Raw genomic sequence first — 14976 nt, forward strand, 5'->3', positions numbered from 1 at the left:
GAAGTCAGTCTGCATTAATATCTACCGTTTTGGGTAATTTACTATGTGCCAGGCAGTGAGCTAAATGCTTCATGTTGTCTTATTTAAGCCTCGTTACATCTCTATTAGTTATTACCTCCATTTAACAGGGAGAAAATTAGGCTGAGTAACGAAATAACTTGCATAAGGTTGCACAACTAGCATGCGATCTAGCCAGGATTCAAACTAGGTTCTTTAGAGTCTGAAGCCTATTATGTTCTCATGCCTTCTAAAACACTCAGATAATCCTATAACTTCCTGGGCAATCAGGAGCTCAAAATAAAATGACAAGAAACTGCTTCATTTTCAAAATGAAATCAATAAATATTTATATATGCCTACCCTATGTGAAAACATCACTACCTTCAATAACCTTACATTATAGTTAGGGGAAATAGGCATCTATCACAATGTAGATAAATCAAAATTATTTTTAAAAAGAAAACAGGAACAGGAAGAGATATTATAAGGCAGTAATCATTAATTACCAAATTCACTAAATGAGTATAAAGCTACTTAGTGGTAAGGTTTATTTGTTGTTGTTTCATTGCAGAGGGAGGGTTACTGTTTTTGTTTGTTTTAATCCTCACATGAGGATATTTTTTCCATTGCTTTTCACAGAGTGAGAAACATCAATGTGAAAGAGATGACACATCAATTGGTTGCCTCCCGCACCTTCCCTGCTCAACCAGGGCCAGGGATCGAGCCTGTAACCAAGGTATGTGTGCTCTTGGCCCAAAATCGAACCGAAGACCCTTCAGTCTGCAGGATGATGCTCTAACTACTGAGCCAAACCAGCCAGGGCAAGGGTTGCTGTTTTTAAATTATCAGTGCCCTTAATCTTCAGTCTATTTCATTGACCTTCTTCTATATACTTGTCACCACCCAAAATTGCTCTGCCCCCTAAAATCTTGAATTCTAATACTTCATTTTCTGATCGTAACACTACAACCCCCTTGTCCATAAGGAAGCAGAAATATAGTAAATGAGAAAAAAGATTTGAAGTAAACCTGAATTCAAATATGAGCTCTACCGTCTCTTAATTTCTTAGGCAAATTATTTAATCTCTCTGGGCTTTGATGTAACATAGGGTTAACAGTGATAGTTAATACCCACATCTCAGGGTTGTGAGTTCAGAGATAATGCATGGCAAGACCCTGGGAAGATGCCAGATGCTTATTAGGCACTCAATATATGTTTCTTCCCTTCTCAGGTCCACCTCCCAACTTTAGGCTTGGAGCCTCCAGTATCATTCCCACCATCCATAACACACCCACACAGTGTTACTCCCTGCTAAAACACAATTTGGACCTTATTCTCCTACTTTTCATTGGTTTCCCTGTCTGTTGTTGGGTAACGTCTGAGTTCCTAAATACAGCATCCAAATCTCTTCAGGGTCTATTCTCCAGCCTCATCTCCTGCCACATTTTGCTTATCCACTAATATCATGCAGTTTAAGCTTCAGGAATAGTGAATTACTGTTAGCATACACCACAGAATTAAAATAAATCCTAACAGCATGCATTTCACATTACAAACACTAAGCTCTTGAGCTACATATAAATGACATAGCCATGTTTCTTAGTCTAATGAGAAGGAAAAAGAATTATAATAAACACTTCAATCTGCAACCAGAATGATCTTTAAAAACAAACCTAATCATATTATTCCCCTGCTTACAACACTTCAATAACTTCCAACTACCCTTAAAATAAAGACTTAGGGTCTTTCATAATCTGGAGAAGTCAACTTGCCGTCTTCAACAGATTTGAGCCACACTGACCCTTTTCAAGTTCCTCAAATGCACTATGCTACCTCACATCAAAATATTCCAACATGCTGTTCCTTCTTCCTGGAACACCTCCTCCCACACCCACTACCACTCCCTTTTCAGATACCAAAATTATTTCCTTAGGAAAAAATTCTGTGAATATTCCCAATCCGTATGTAGATTTCATGGCTCCCTATGCTTAGCCTGTGGAGTCCTTATCACAATTATAATTAATTATTTGTTGGATGTTTGTCTTCCCCAAATAGATTATAAACTCTATAAAAGTTGCATCTTATCTGTCTTGTTCAATGCTATATCCCAGAAACTGGCCCCAACCAGATTTGTTGAAATAATGAATAAATATGTACTGAGTTACCTACTGTGCCATTTTAAGTACTAAACAAAGGGTCACAGTCCTTGCCATTAAATAAATACCTCAGATGGATATAAATATGTACGTAAAAATGCTTGTTACTTCATCCAATCAAAGACTTTATACACTGTATCTACATAGGTACTAAGGGATTTATCATTTACTCAATGTCAAGAGATCACTAAACTGATTCATAAGGGCTCAGATACCCAGTTCCATTAAATCTAAGTTCCTGCTTTTAACTGCCCAGTAAACAGAATAATCTTTGTTGAATGATTCCAAGAGTGCAGAATTAACCACGAAGTCTTTAATTGCATGCTTTAGAAATAAAAATCTAACATTTCTACTAGTGTGAGTATAGAATAAGTAATATTCCCACTTAACAAAAAAGACAAAGAGTGTATGCCAATTACATCTCAATAAAACTGAAAGAAAAAGAAAAAAAGGAACAAAGGGAATAATGGTCCAACCTAATTTCCCACCATCAAATTAGTATTTTTTTAAAGGATTTCTTGACCTGTTCAGAGATAGGATAAATTACTCTGTTTATTATTGGTAACAGAATCCTCCCCCTACTCTTTTTTCTAGGAATAAAATCTCCAAAATGATAATAGTTTGAAACAGTTAAGGATATAGGATAAAATTGTTTTACAGAATACAGGGAGACTGATGGTCACAGTCTCCCTGTATTCACAGTCATTGTATCGGTCATTAGGTAGTTTCCCCTACCTAATGACTGGTACAATGAAGCTTAAAGACTTGATGTGCAACTTCACTTGTAATCACATGGGTGATTCCAGTAAATGTCAAAACAGATAATTTCAAATAATCAATATCATTGGTACTCGAAGGCCAACATACCTTACAAGCCCATTGACTTCCTGTTTTAAATACTTTAAAAAATAAAATGCATATCCTTTATAGAAACTTCAAAAATATAAAAAAGTATAAAGAAGAAAAAATCCATAATCCACAGCTTCCTTTCAGTCACATCCTTCTAGTCTTTAAAATGTGCTTTTGATAAGCCCATAAAGATTTTCATTCAGGATTTGAAAAAACTCATGTCACCATTCTAAACAGTGTTAAACAACCAACACAATCTGACCAAGGGACAGAATTAACTTTTACATGTAAATATATAAAATCACCCCCCACACACCCCTCTCACACTCCTACCCACCCTCCAGCTCAAAACCCTTCAGTGGTGTCTCATCACACTTGAAGTAAAATCCAAACTCCTTGGCCATGATCTGATCCCTGCCTACCTCTCTGATTTTACATTCTTTGAGCACACCAGCCTTCTTGCAATTCCTAAACATCACAATCAAATTCTCACCTCAGACCCTTCTCACTAATGTTTCCCTTTGCCTGAAATAACATACTCACTCCCTCACTTCACTCCAGCACTTGCTCAGCCATATCTGCTCAGAAAAGACCTGACACCTTATCTAAAATAGTATCTTTTCCTCCCAATTACCTGCTTTAATTTTCCATCACTTCCCAAAATATTTATGTTACTTGTGTATTATTTGTCTTTTATGGAACGAGACTATAAGTTCCATAAGAACAGGGCTGTGCTTTGTTCACCACCTGGAACACACTAGGTGCTCAATAAACATTTAAGTGAATAAATATATGAACAATTTTGAGGGGGAAGTTTGACTAAGTACTTACTTGATTGATCTGCATAAGTTCTCAGAGGTACTGCAGAAACTCCCTGTAGGCCATGAGATACTCGACTGAAATGGCCTCTCTGGAAGAAAAAAGAAAATGTCCCTATTATGTAAACAAAGCACTACTGAAAGTCGATGAAAAATAATGATTTTGAGCAAATTTACCAAGCAATAAGTATTAACGTATCTTCCATTGCCACCCAGAGGTTACGTATCAATTTCTCCTGGTTGATAACAGCAATTATTTAAAGTTTTCAACCTCAGCTTACCAACATTATCTTTTTATTATAAATATTCAAACATCTCATGTTTAACCTAATAAAAATGTTACTCAATAATGTTAATTTTTATTAAATTTTCAGAAAGCATGGCTCACTTATGTGCCAGGAATCACTTTAACGTCAAAATTAAAGTTCTTCAAGTTCTAACCTAAGTACCTGAGTAATCTACATTATGACAATCCTTCTACTCGTAATTATTGTTTCCTAACTCAAATCTACCACGTACAATCTGTGAAGAGATTCCTGAATCATCAACTAGCGAAAGAAAATTAGACGTAGTAATTTAGGAAAAAGTACTAAGTAATGTATTCATATTCAAGAGCTACTGCAATTTTACAAACTGCATCATAATCTCCACAATCTCTAAATATGGATGACTACTATTTCCAAGAACAGCGAAGCACAAAGAAACAAAGCAAATATCTCCAAAACAGAGGCAGTGAAGAAACCTACAATGATCTAGCAATGTTCTCTATTCCAAGGCATTTCTTGCACCTGGGGTCATGCAGGTAGAGCAAAGAAGGGCAGACTATATCTCAGTTCAGAGTTTTAGTCCGAGCTCTGGCCCTCACTAAACTTTCGAGAACACAGGCTACTCATCTTCGAAACAAAGGATGATCTGTTTCATCCTTTATAAAATGGCCCCAAAGTAACCTGACCACTGCAGAGGAGTTAGGCCATTAGGGGCCGAGATTAGGAAAGGGTAGAAGGTATGAAAAGCCAGACCGACCATAAGGAACAAGGGCAATTTCTGCTTCCTCCTCCAAGGTGGAGAGGCCTTTGTGTGACCGCATGCTCCATCGCCCTGGGAGGGTGAGCGGAGCGTGTGGGACTCCTGTCACAAACCGGCGGAGCCTCTGCAGCCCCGGCCTTTGCGTCCGAGCGGCGGCCTGGGCAGAGCCGGTTCAGGGGCGGAGCTGCGGGTGGTGCCACAGAGGCCGCCGGCCTCTCTCACTCCCACCAGTCAGGCGGCGTCTCGGACCCCGTCAGCGGGCTCTCTGTGCCTTCGGCTCAGCACGACCCCACCCAGTCGGCCCTCACCTTGGCCAAAGAACAGTATACACGACTCCAGCTCTGCATTTTGCCGCTGTACTCTCCTTTCCGCCAAGGCTTTCACCTCCGCAGAACCCCTCCACCTCCTCGCCAAGGTCTACTCGCCCTGCGCATGCACAAGCGCAGCTTGCGTCGTTAGTCGGAAGTAGTGCGATTGGCCAACGCTGTGCGGACCCGCAGAGAAAGCCGTTCCTTTCCGGCTCGGCGTGGTTCACTGTCGTAAGGAGCATAGTGCTTTGTGGCAGCAGGGGGTTAAGGGACCTTTTTGGCGGGGGTGTGGGGAACTGCGATGTGGGCTACTACTTGGAAGGCGAGATAAGTAAATGAAACCATCCTTTGTTTAATGCACGCTAGGGAAAGTAAAGCTTGCTGAGTTTTTGATTGTTTTAGGCTGGGGAATCTAAGAACTTTCTGGGCGTTACCTCGTTTCATCTTTACAACAATATAGTGCGTGAATTTTCAACCTTTTTCATCTCATAGCATAAACTAATTGCTAAATTCTGCAGCATGTCAAAAAATACATATAATTTTGACTCACTCACACCAGACCACTACTGTTGTGTTGGCTGTTGTCATTTTTTTCATTGACAATCTGAGAAAAGAGTTCAGTGCCCCCAACTAAAATAGGCCCCACAGCCCAGCGGGTGTGGCTCAGCCCTTGAGTGTTGACCTGGGATCCAGGTGATCAGGGTTCGTTTCCGGTCAGGGCACATACCCGGTTGTGGGCTTGATCCATGACTCTCTCATCATTGATGTTTCTGTCTCTCTCTCTCCCTCTCCTTTCCTCTCTCTGAAATCAATAAAGATATATTTTTTTAAAAAAGTTTTAAAAAAATTAATAAAATAGGTACCACAGGTTTTAAAAATTTAAGCACACCAGTTGAGAATCTCTGATATAACACACGAGGAGTATTTCAACTTCTTAGAAGAGGCCCTGAGTTTAAACAATACCCCCAAGGTCTCACAACGGGAAGACGATTGCAGCTTTGACGGCAAAGCCTTTGGTCTCAACCACTGCTTTAAAACACCCCCCAATCTAATGCCACTCGAGGGGGAGGGGGCCACAGACTGGCATCACCAGCATCTTGCTGTAAGTAAGCTAACTGGCAATATGGAAAAAATAGTCTTCTGCCTCCTCAGCTGGGAAAAAAACCTCCTTGGTATTATAGTATAGTGTGAAGCCAGGAAAATTCCAGGACACGCAGAATAGGGAAACTAAGACATAATTAAACAGCAGTTTTGTGGCCACCTAGTAAATCCTATCTTCCATAAATCAAGGACACTTAGGAGTAAATAGTTTGCATTTCTCCTCCCCAGCGAGAGAGTGTATAGCTTAAACCACCCTCCTCAGGGAGACAGATAACAGAAATCCAATTAGTGCCATTTGCCAACCACACTCAAGGACAAATGAAATTAAGAGAGTAAACTCATTTTGGTACATCAGCATAAAGCTGATGAATATTCTATTTTCAATTGGAATTTCTTTCTGATGACCATAAATGAGGGCACCCTAAAATTACCTCAAACCATTAGTTCTCCCTTTTACTAGCTACTACGTTATTTACATTAAGAACCTTTTTGAAAAACTCTCCTCTGTCTACAAAACCCCATAGCTTCTCTGGACACACTAGCTGTATTTTCGTTTTCTGCTCCTTTGCCCTGGTTGAGCAGAATTGCCTGCGCCTGGATTCCTAGGCATATCCCACCCCAACCAGGTCTGTGGAGACACCTGTCACCTGGTAAGGTTTCACTTCCCATCTTCTGAGGTTATGGTGAGATTACATGATCTCATCCCTGCTAGACTGATAGGGGCACTTAAAATATCCAAGGATTGAGCACCTGAATTAATCTGAAATATAATTATATTACTTATAAAATTGTAGAACACATATACTTATGTGAGCAGGGATTTAAGTTTCTTTTTCCTTAAGTTTGTTTTTCCTAGGCCTTTATGCCTGTATACTCCCCTTGACTCTAGACAAAGCAGTTAAGGAGGTGACACAGCTATGGACCATGTATCCTTGAACAGGCATGGTCAGGCCTCAGGCCGGCCCAACCAAAGGTCAAGATATTATCTTATTGAGACATCGACAGATGACCAAGAACAATAGCTGACTCCTGCAGACCTCCGGGGCTGCACAATAACTGCATTCTGTTCCCAGCCTCAGTTTACCCCATTTCCTTATATAATTCTATCAAGCCATTCCCTAAGACAGGTTTTGGATGCTCACATGCTCCCTGTCTTCTTGGTTGGCTGGCCTTCTCAATAAATGACTTATATAATTCAACCCTGCCTCTGTTGAATTGGATACAGCAACAGGCAGCCCGAACCCCACCGGGGTTTCCCAGTAACAAGACCTCTGAGACGTCAGACACTAGCCCTTGAGCACTGAGATTCCAGGCTCGGGAATTGATCCCAGGATGCTAAGCTCTCTAATTCCTAAGCTGAAATTATGATGAGATAACATGGTACCCTCTGTGTCTCATCCCTGCTAGGTGGCTGAGACATCAAAAGCTAGCCCTTGAGCACTGGCATCCTAGGCTCTGGAATTGACCCCAGGACACTGGGCTCTCTAATACCTAACCTTTTCTTCCTTCTAGATAGAAAATCAACAATCTATACCTTACGGGAGTCCCCTGGCCTGTATATTGGCTAATGGCAAATTTCTGTTGTCATTTGGTCTGACCACAATATAAGGTTCCCAGTGGGGAATCATGGCCTCAAAACAGGAGCATTAATTATAATGCTGTTATACCTGGCTTTTGTGAGATTAGTTCACACTGAGCCCAAAGTGACCGTTTGGAGATTTATTAGCCTGTGACTGTGAGCAGGCTCCTGCCCTGAACAAATTCGCAGCCCCAAACAGCGTTCACAGGGAGAATATAAAGGCAAAAACTATATCCTGGTTGGCATGGAGAGGGGTGGGAACCTAGTTAAGCAATGTACAGAAGCTAAAGTAAGCATTGTTTAACTGTTATGGTTGGCTATTTCCTGACACTAGCTTGTAACTTTTTGTTCAGGGTTATAGAACAGGGTTGGCAGTTAGATTAAAAATGAGGGTTACATGCTCCATGATTAAAAATGAGAATTACAGTTTTCAATGCCATTCTCCAATTGAATTTATAATGCCACCGCCTAGGTAAATGGTCTGAGATGTCCTATCTTCAGGCTTTTTTTGAGCTTCAACCCATCCTGAACTCTGCTCCTCCTGTCATATCCTCTATGCCTCCACCTCTAGGCCCCTAAAACCTAGAGAAACACCCTATTTTGCCTTCTCTACTCACCCCCCCCCCCAAAGAGCAGCTGCCTCTGCTAAAGCTTTTCTTTACTATAAAACTGCAAACTCTTAACAGCCCTGCTACTAGCAGAAACAGAACTCATTATCACCCAAACCTTAACACATTATCTCTAAGGAATGTAAAACCTGTTAAAGGAGTTGTTTGGGTCTGTTAAGGGCTGAGCACTTTGGGGATATATTTTATCCAACAGACAGCCCCAAACAGCAAAAGAGAATTATAAAAACTAGCTGTAGGATCCCAGACCCCCACTGAGCAACTGGTAGAAATAACTCTCAGTATTTTTAATGACCAAGACAGGACAGAGAAAGAGCAATAAAGTCATCCCATAGAAACAAACGGCTCAGCTTTAATCCATATGTCACTTTAAGGGCACCCAGATCCCGGAATACAAGGAACATCAAAGGTCTGGTGTTATTTCTACTGAAGAGGGACACTAGAGAAGGGAGTGCCCTGGGAAAGGGCTTACTCAAGGGCCAAGCCCCCTCTGTCACAAGGGGGTCTGTTTCAAGGGCTGGAGGGTCCCCCAGACCAGAACCTAACCATGCAATGGCCTTGAGCTAACTGGGCCCAGCACTCCAGTCAGCCCCCACGAGCATCATCATTGAAGGGACGGAGCCAAGCGCGACCCTTGATGTGGCAGGTAAGCCTATCACATTTTTAGTAGCCACAGGGGACTGCTTGCTCTGCTCTGACCCACTCACCAGTACCTCCTTTTCCCCCAAGACCTATTTGATCACTGGGGGATTGAAATCCTCAATGCTACTCAACCCCTCAACTGCAGCCTCAAGAATCTGCAAGGAGGGAGGAATGCTGCCCCTCCACTTGTAAAGGAAAGAATGTGGCAAGTTTGAAATCTAAGGGACTGGAGGCCTGGGAGCTGCAGTCCTGGGAACAAGCTGTGGGGCAAAAATCTGTAGATGGATTTGGACCTAATGCATGTCTTGTGATTTTTGGAGGTTTTTTCTTGAAAGTGAGAGTATGGCTCGGCTCAGCAGTTGAGCATCAACCTAGGATCCAGGAGATCGGGGTTCAATTCCCAGTCAGGGCACATGCCCGGGTTTTGGGCTCTGTCCCCAGTCAGGGGCGTGCAGGAGGCAGCCGATCAAATGACTCATCACTGATGTTTCTATCTCTCTCTCTTCCTCTCCCTTCTTCTCTCTGAAATCAATAAAGATATATTTAAAAAAAAAAAAGTAAGTAACCAGTGTTCCTTAGATTGACATTTTTTAATACATTTTAAACATATTCTCACTTTTTTTCTTTTATTTATTAATTAATATATCTTTATTGATTTCAGAGAGAGGAAAGGAGAGGGAGAGAGAGATAGAAACATCAATGATGAGTCATTTGATCGGCTGCCTCCTGCACGTCCCTGACTGGGGACTGAGCCCACAACCCGGGCATGTGCCCTGACTGGGAATCGAACCCCAGTCTGGATCCTAGGTCAACGCTCAACCACTGAGCCATGCCCGGCTGGGCTGGTTACTTACTTTTTGGTTAAACTTATTTTTTTCCTAGAACAATTTGGCAAATTATATCCTCATAAGCAATATTGAAGCATTTATATTTTCTCCCTACCTAATCCCTACAGAATTTGGCAACTCTCAACAAGAGAAAGCTATTTTCATGACAGTATGTTTGTTTGCGTAAATCCAATAAGAATCTTTTCTCTTTACACATAAAACCAGGTTTCAATTGTAGTCTTATTAACCAAGTCTTTGACTAGAATGTCATGATCAAAAGACATGCCTGGACTCTGGGTGTCATCAGAAAACCTTAAGGAATTAAGATTGACTCTCAAAACTAATTGAAGCCAATCAAAAGCCACTTGCAAGAAATGGCCCCATACCTTGGTTGGTCAATTGTTCATGGCAGTCTCTCAGGTAAGGGACGAAGGTTGATCCTGGGACATGGCAAGGAGAAAACCTCGGCATTTTGGGGACCTCAGGAATGTGAAGAACCCACCCAAACCTATAGGTATTGCAGGCAAAACCAGATGGCAACTGTGGCTTGGCTGCTGTACCCCAAGGGGCTGACTAAAACTCAATCTGAAGATTTCTTGTGAAAGAAATTCCAGCAAAGCAAATTTTTAAAAGCCTATGTAATCAATTGCTTATTGAATTTGTACAAAGAGGCCAAATTAAAATTTTATCTAGTGCACTCTCTCTGATAAAAGTGAGGGTGATTTTAAGGAGAAAAAGTTTCAATGGAAATCACAATGCCCAATTGTGGATATTGGACTCTAGTGTAGCTAATTGTCTTTAAAGTTTTATTTTTACCTATAAACTGAACTGATTGCTGAATTCTCTAGTTGTCTTCAACCCTCCAAGCTAATGTTTTATTTTTCTCCCATGCTTTGACTTGGAATTATTGAGAACTGCTGATGCACTGTCAACCATACAGAATTTACCTGAGCATCTGATGCTATCATATTATCACTGCTTTCATTCCAGAAAAAGAAACTTGAAGCCTTCTTGACTAACAGTCTTACAGACTTAGAAACTGGTTTCTAAGTTGCTATGATAATTAACCCGTTTTTCCCCTTGTTTTCATAGGCATACTCCTTATTAAATATCTAATCACTTATTTACAGAACATAGGTCTCTCTACATCTCCGCCTCCTGAAGTGAGACTCCATGTCAAACTGATGACACTTTGAGAATTCCAGCCCATCCCTACTTTAGAAGAATCAACCAACAGCCTCTCTATTCCAGTTTCAAATTCCATTCCCTTGTCTCCCTTAGATCAGGCAGGGAGAGAGACTTCCATACCCTCCTGTAGGCAGGGACTATGGCTATTAGCAGCAGGAAGCAGTTACTGAGGACAGACCGTCCTCCCTCATCAACCCTAAAAGATTTTAGGGGTGGAAGTCTCTCAGGGGGGAATGTTATAGTATAGAATGAAGCTAAGAAAATTCCAGGACAAGCAGAATAGGGAAATTAAGACATAGTTAAACAGCAGTTTTGTGGCCACCTAGTAAATCCTATCCTCCTTAAATCAAGAACACTTCAGAGTAAATGGCTGCACTTCTCCTCCCTAGCCAGAGGGCAGATAGCTCAAACCACCTACTCAGGGAGACAGATAACAGAAATTCAATTAGTGCCATTTGCCAACCACACCCAAGGACAAATGAAGTTAAGGGAATAAACCTCATTTTGGTGCATCAGCAAAAAGCTGATCAATATTTTATTGATCTTCCCTAGGACGGTCCCTAAATGCCCAGCCTTTAAAACCCCTGAAAATGAATGTCTCAGGGTGCTCTCCCTCTGCCCTTCAAGGGGAGCATGCCAGTGCCATCTCCACTCCTCTGAGTGGACCCCACGAGACCTGGAACCAGGGGAGCAATGGGCAGCAGCAACTCATCCTGGGCTTACCCCTGAACCCATCTCCAGAGTCCCCGAACCTGTCCCCCTTCCTCTCTCTCTGACTTCCCAGTGAGCCAGAGCAGCCCAGCCTAGGCTCTCCTGTTGCCTCTTCTATGTCCCTCCTTGTTTCACCATCAAAAGTATATTTTTGCTGTGGCCAATAAATTTTTGCCTGCTTTTCTACACTTCCTGTCTCTTGATTGAAATCTTTCCCTCAGGAAGATAAGAAACAAGGTCTCCTCATTGTCTCCCCTGTAACACTGGTAGAGTAATTAAGAATGAGTGGAGTGGTGGAAGAGATTTTAGATTTTCATAAGAGAGAAAAACATTGTATTTAAGACTGAGCAAAGAGGTCTAAGGTCTGATTCTTGCTTTGTATTAACTATATAGTATAGATAAAAGTTAATTCTACATTTCTGGGAAGGTTATTGCCCAGGCACTGTGCTGGGCTCTGCGGATTTAAACACTAGTTCAAAATTACCCCTTACCTAACTAAGCTCAGTTTTAGAGAAGAAGATGTGGATGATATCCAATATCCATTCTCCCTGCTCTTTCCTCTATACATAGCATTTTGGCCATCCTAACCATTTTCATGTCTTTAGCGCCTGCCTATATATACCAATAACTCCTAGTTCTTTGTCTCCAGTCTCTACTTCTCTCCTGATCTCCAATTCCACATTTTCAACTGTCTGCTGAACACGTCCAACTGGGTGGTTCTGCCAGCACCTCAGTTTCAATTAGCTAATATCTAAAACATAAATGATACCTGCAAAAAGCCATTCATATGTAGTAAACATTTATAGCCATTCTCAACTCCTCTCTTTATCCCAATGTCTAATTGGTCACAGTTTTATCTGACTATTCCTAGAAGCAGTCACACAGACAGCATTTGAATGCAATGAGTTTGTTTGAGAGACAATCCAAGGAAGCATTAGATGGGGATGGAAAAGGCATGAAAATTACTTCAGGTGCATTAATAAGTAGATTACCACTCTGGGCAATCAGGACTCAGACTCACTGGAGGCCTCCGGGAGATAGCATAGAGAATACTTCAAAGTTGTTCTCCCCAAATATATCCATCAACTTCCACCAGTCATTGGTTGAGGACTACTCCTGATCTGGGCTCACAGTAATCTGGGCTTATGGCCCAAGGCCCCATCTGGACTCACAAGCTTGGGAAAAGAAATCAGCTGAAACTCTGTGATTAAGCTCTGACCTTTACACAAGGGAATGTTTTTGAAATTGCCCACCAGTTCAGGGAACAGAAACTTAAGATGGTGCCTAAGATAAATTGACTAATGCTTGTTTCGGCTTCTGTACCCAACTGCTTTCGCAAGACCATCAAAAGAGCTCATCCCCTCCAGACAAGGAGGATTCCTCCCACCTCCCCCCAGCCCCCCACCCCCCACCCCCCACTTTAAATACTGCTAGTGTAGGGAAGAGGGGGTATGTCAGATTTGGGTGCAGTGCCCCTGTCGTCCGCTAGCCTAATAAACTTGGCTCCTACATTTGACTCTGAGTGTGGTGTTCTTTGTCATTCTCACTGTTAAGCTATAACACTCCCAGGGGTTTTAACTCCCTGGCACTTCTGGGCTCTCAATAAGTGGGCTGAGTGAGCACCAACAGCCAGAGAAATCTCTGGGGCAGAGTCCCTGGTGCTTGCAGTAAAAAGGCTTTGGGTGAGCATGCAGGGAAACATGAGTGCTAAAAGGATATGGGCAAGACACCAATAAGGCCTGCTACCAGTTCAATCAATTCAGTGTGAGAATGAGAGAGAAGGAAACATTGAAGATGGTTCCAAAGCTTCTAGCTTAGATTGCTGGGTGGATAGTGAAACCAATATAGAAATAGGCAACATAGGGGGAAGAATAGCTTTGGGGAGAAAATAATGTGTTAAGTTCTTTGAGTTTTTTATGCCAGCTGGACAACCCAGTTGAGATCTTCAATAGTTACTAGAAACACAAGTCTAGAGCTTAGAAACTCTAGACATGGACTTGAAAGTTTGTTGGCAGATGGATAGTGGTTGACATTTTAGGAAAAGATGAATTCACTGAGGGTAATACCTTGAAAGGAGCTTATGAAGGAGAATGAGAAGGAGCTATCAGAAAGACTGTGCTCTTAACACAGTCTCCATCATGGAGCAAGTCCCAGTTACTATTTGTAAATTTACTTTTTTTAATTTGGAAAAAGGTTTTAATTTAAATATTTACCTACTAACTTAAAAACTAACAGCCAATTACATTCTCTGGCTATTTAAAAAAAAAAATATTGTTGAAAGTATTACAGATGTCCCCCCCCATTGATCCCCTCCACCCAGCATCCACCCCTGCCCCCTCCCCCAGGGTCTCAGAGATATAGAACCATGGGGCAGTTGGATGAATTTAAGAGGGAAGGTGGGAATGGGGAGTAGGGCGGGGGGAGAGAGTAATCAAGTTAGATGCATATAAACATGACCTATCGACACAGATAATAGTGTTAATTTACTTTTAATTGAGCTACGTGGCCCTCTAGAAGAGGCTTTTGTATAAGTAGAATCCCCATATACTGCCACTCTCCTCCAAACTGTCTCAGACAAGGGTGATAACCACTCAGTGGCATTTAGGGGGTCCTTAAATGTCCCTCTGCCCCAATATTTCTACTCCACCCACCACTGCCCTAACTCCTGACCTGAGTTTCCCATTAAGATATTCATTTCTATTGTTCTTTTCCCAAACATTCTCTATTAAAATAAGCTATCAGTTGCTGGCTACAATTTTTCCTTTAGGGGAAAGAGAGAAGAAGTTAATACCTGTTGAAGAGATGTTCTAAACCCTGTGGTAGAAGCTTTACAACATTTCCCCATTAAATTCTCACCCCAGCCCTGTAAACTGGTTTATCAGTGGATCTTCTTCTAGATACTTGGCAAAAGAAATAGGATACCCAGGGGGGTGGAGGGATTATTCTAGAGGGTGAGAATATTCCCCTATTGGGAAGACCTGGGGTGGGGGAATGGAGCAGAGTAGATGACAAGTGAACATCAGGTGAAAGCCATAGGCAGAAAGAAAAGAGAAGCCAAAAATATATGAGAAGTCAAAGACTTCCACCCAACACTTGCCTAGAGTTTGCATATAACCACTGCAATAATAATAGCAAAAACTCTAAA

The 14976-nt window shown here is 41.7% G+C and overlaps 1 protein-coding gene across 1 annotated transcript in view; it reads right to left on the bottom strand.

Moving 5' to 3' along the window:
- The window catches only part of DLD (dihydrolipoamide dehydrogenase), a 28664-nt gene extending 23269 nt beyond the window's left edge, over positions 1 to 5395 (bottom strand). Inside the window, exons 1-2 of the mRNA XM_081147038.1 lie at positions 5158 to 5395; positions 3837 to 3915 (exon numbers count right to left, since the gene is read on the bottom strand). Of these exons, the coding sequence (XP_081003164.1) occupies positions 3837 to 3915; positions 5158 to 5196 (118 nt within the window). The 5' untranslated portion in view covers positions 5197 to 5395. The remainder of the gene's footprint in view (positions 1 to 3836; positions 3916 to 5157) is intronic.
- Between the last annotated feature and the right edge of the window lie 9581 nt (positions 5396 to 14976).

The sequence above is a fragment of the Miniopterus schreibersii genome, assembly GCF_964146895.1.
Source record: "Miniopterus schreibersii genome assembly, chromosome: 9".
Taxonomy (NCBI): domain Eukaryota; kingdom Metazoa; phylum Chordata; class Mammalia; order Chiroptera; family Miniopteridae; genus Miniopterus; species Miniopterus schreibersii.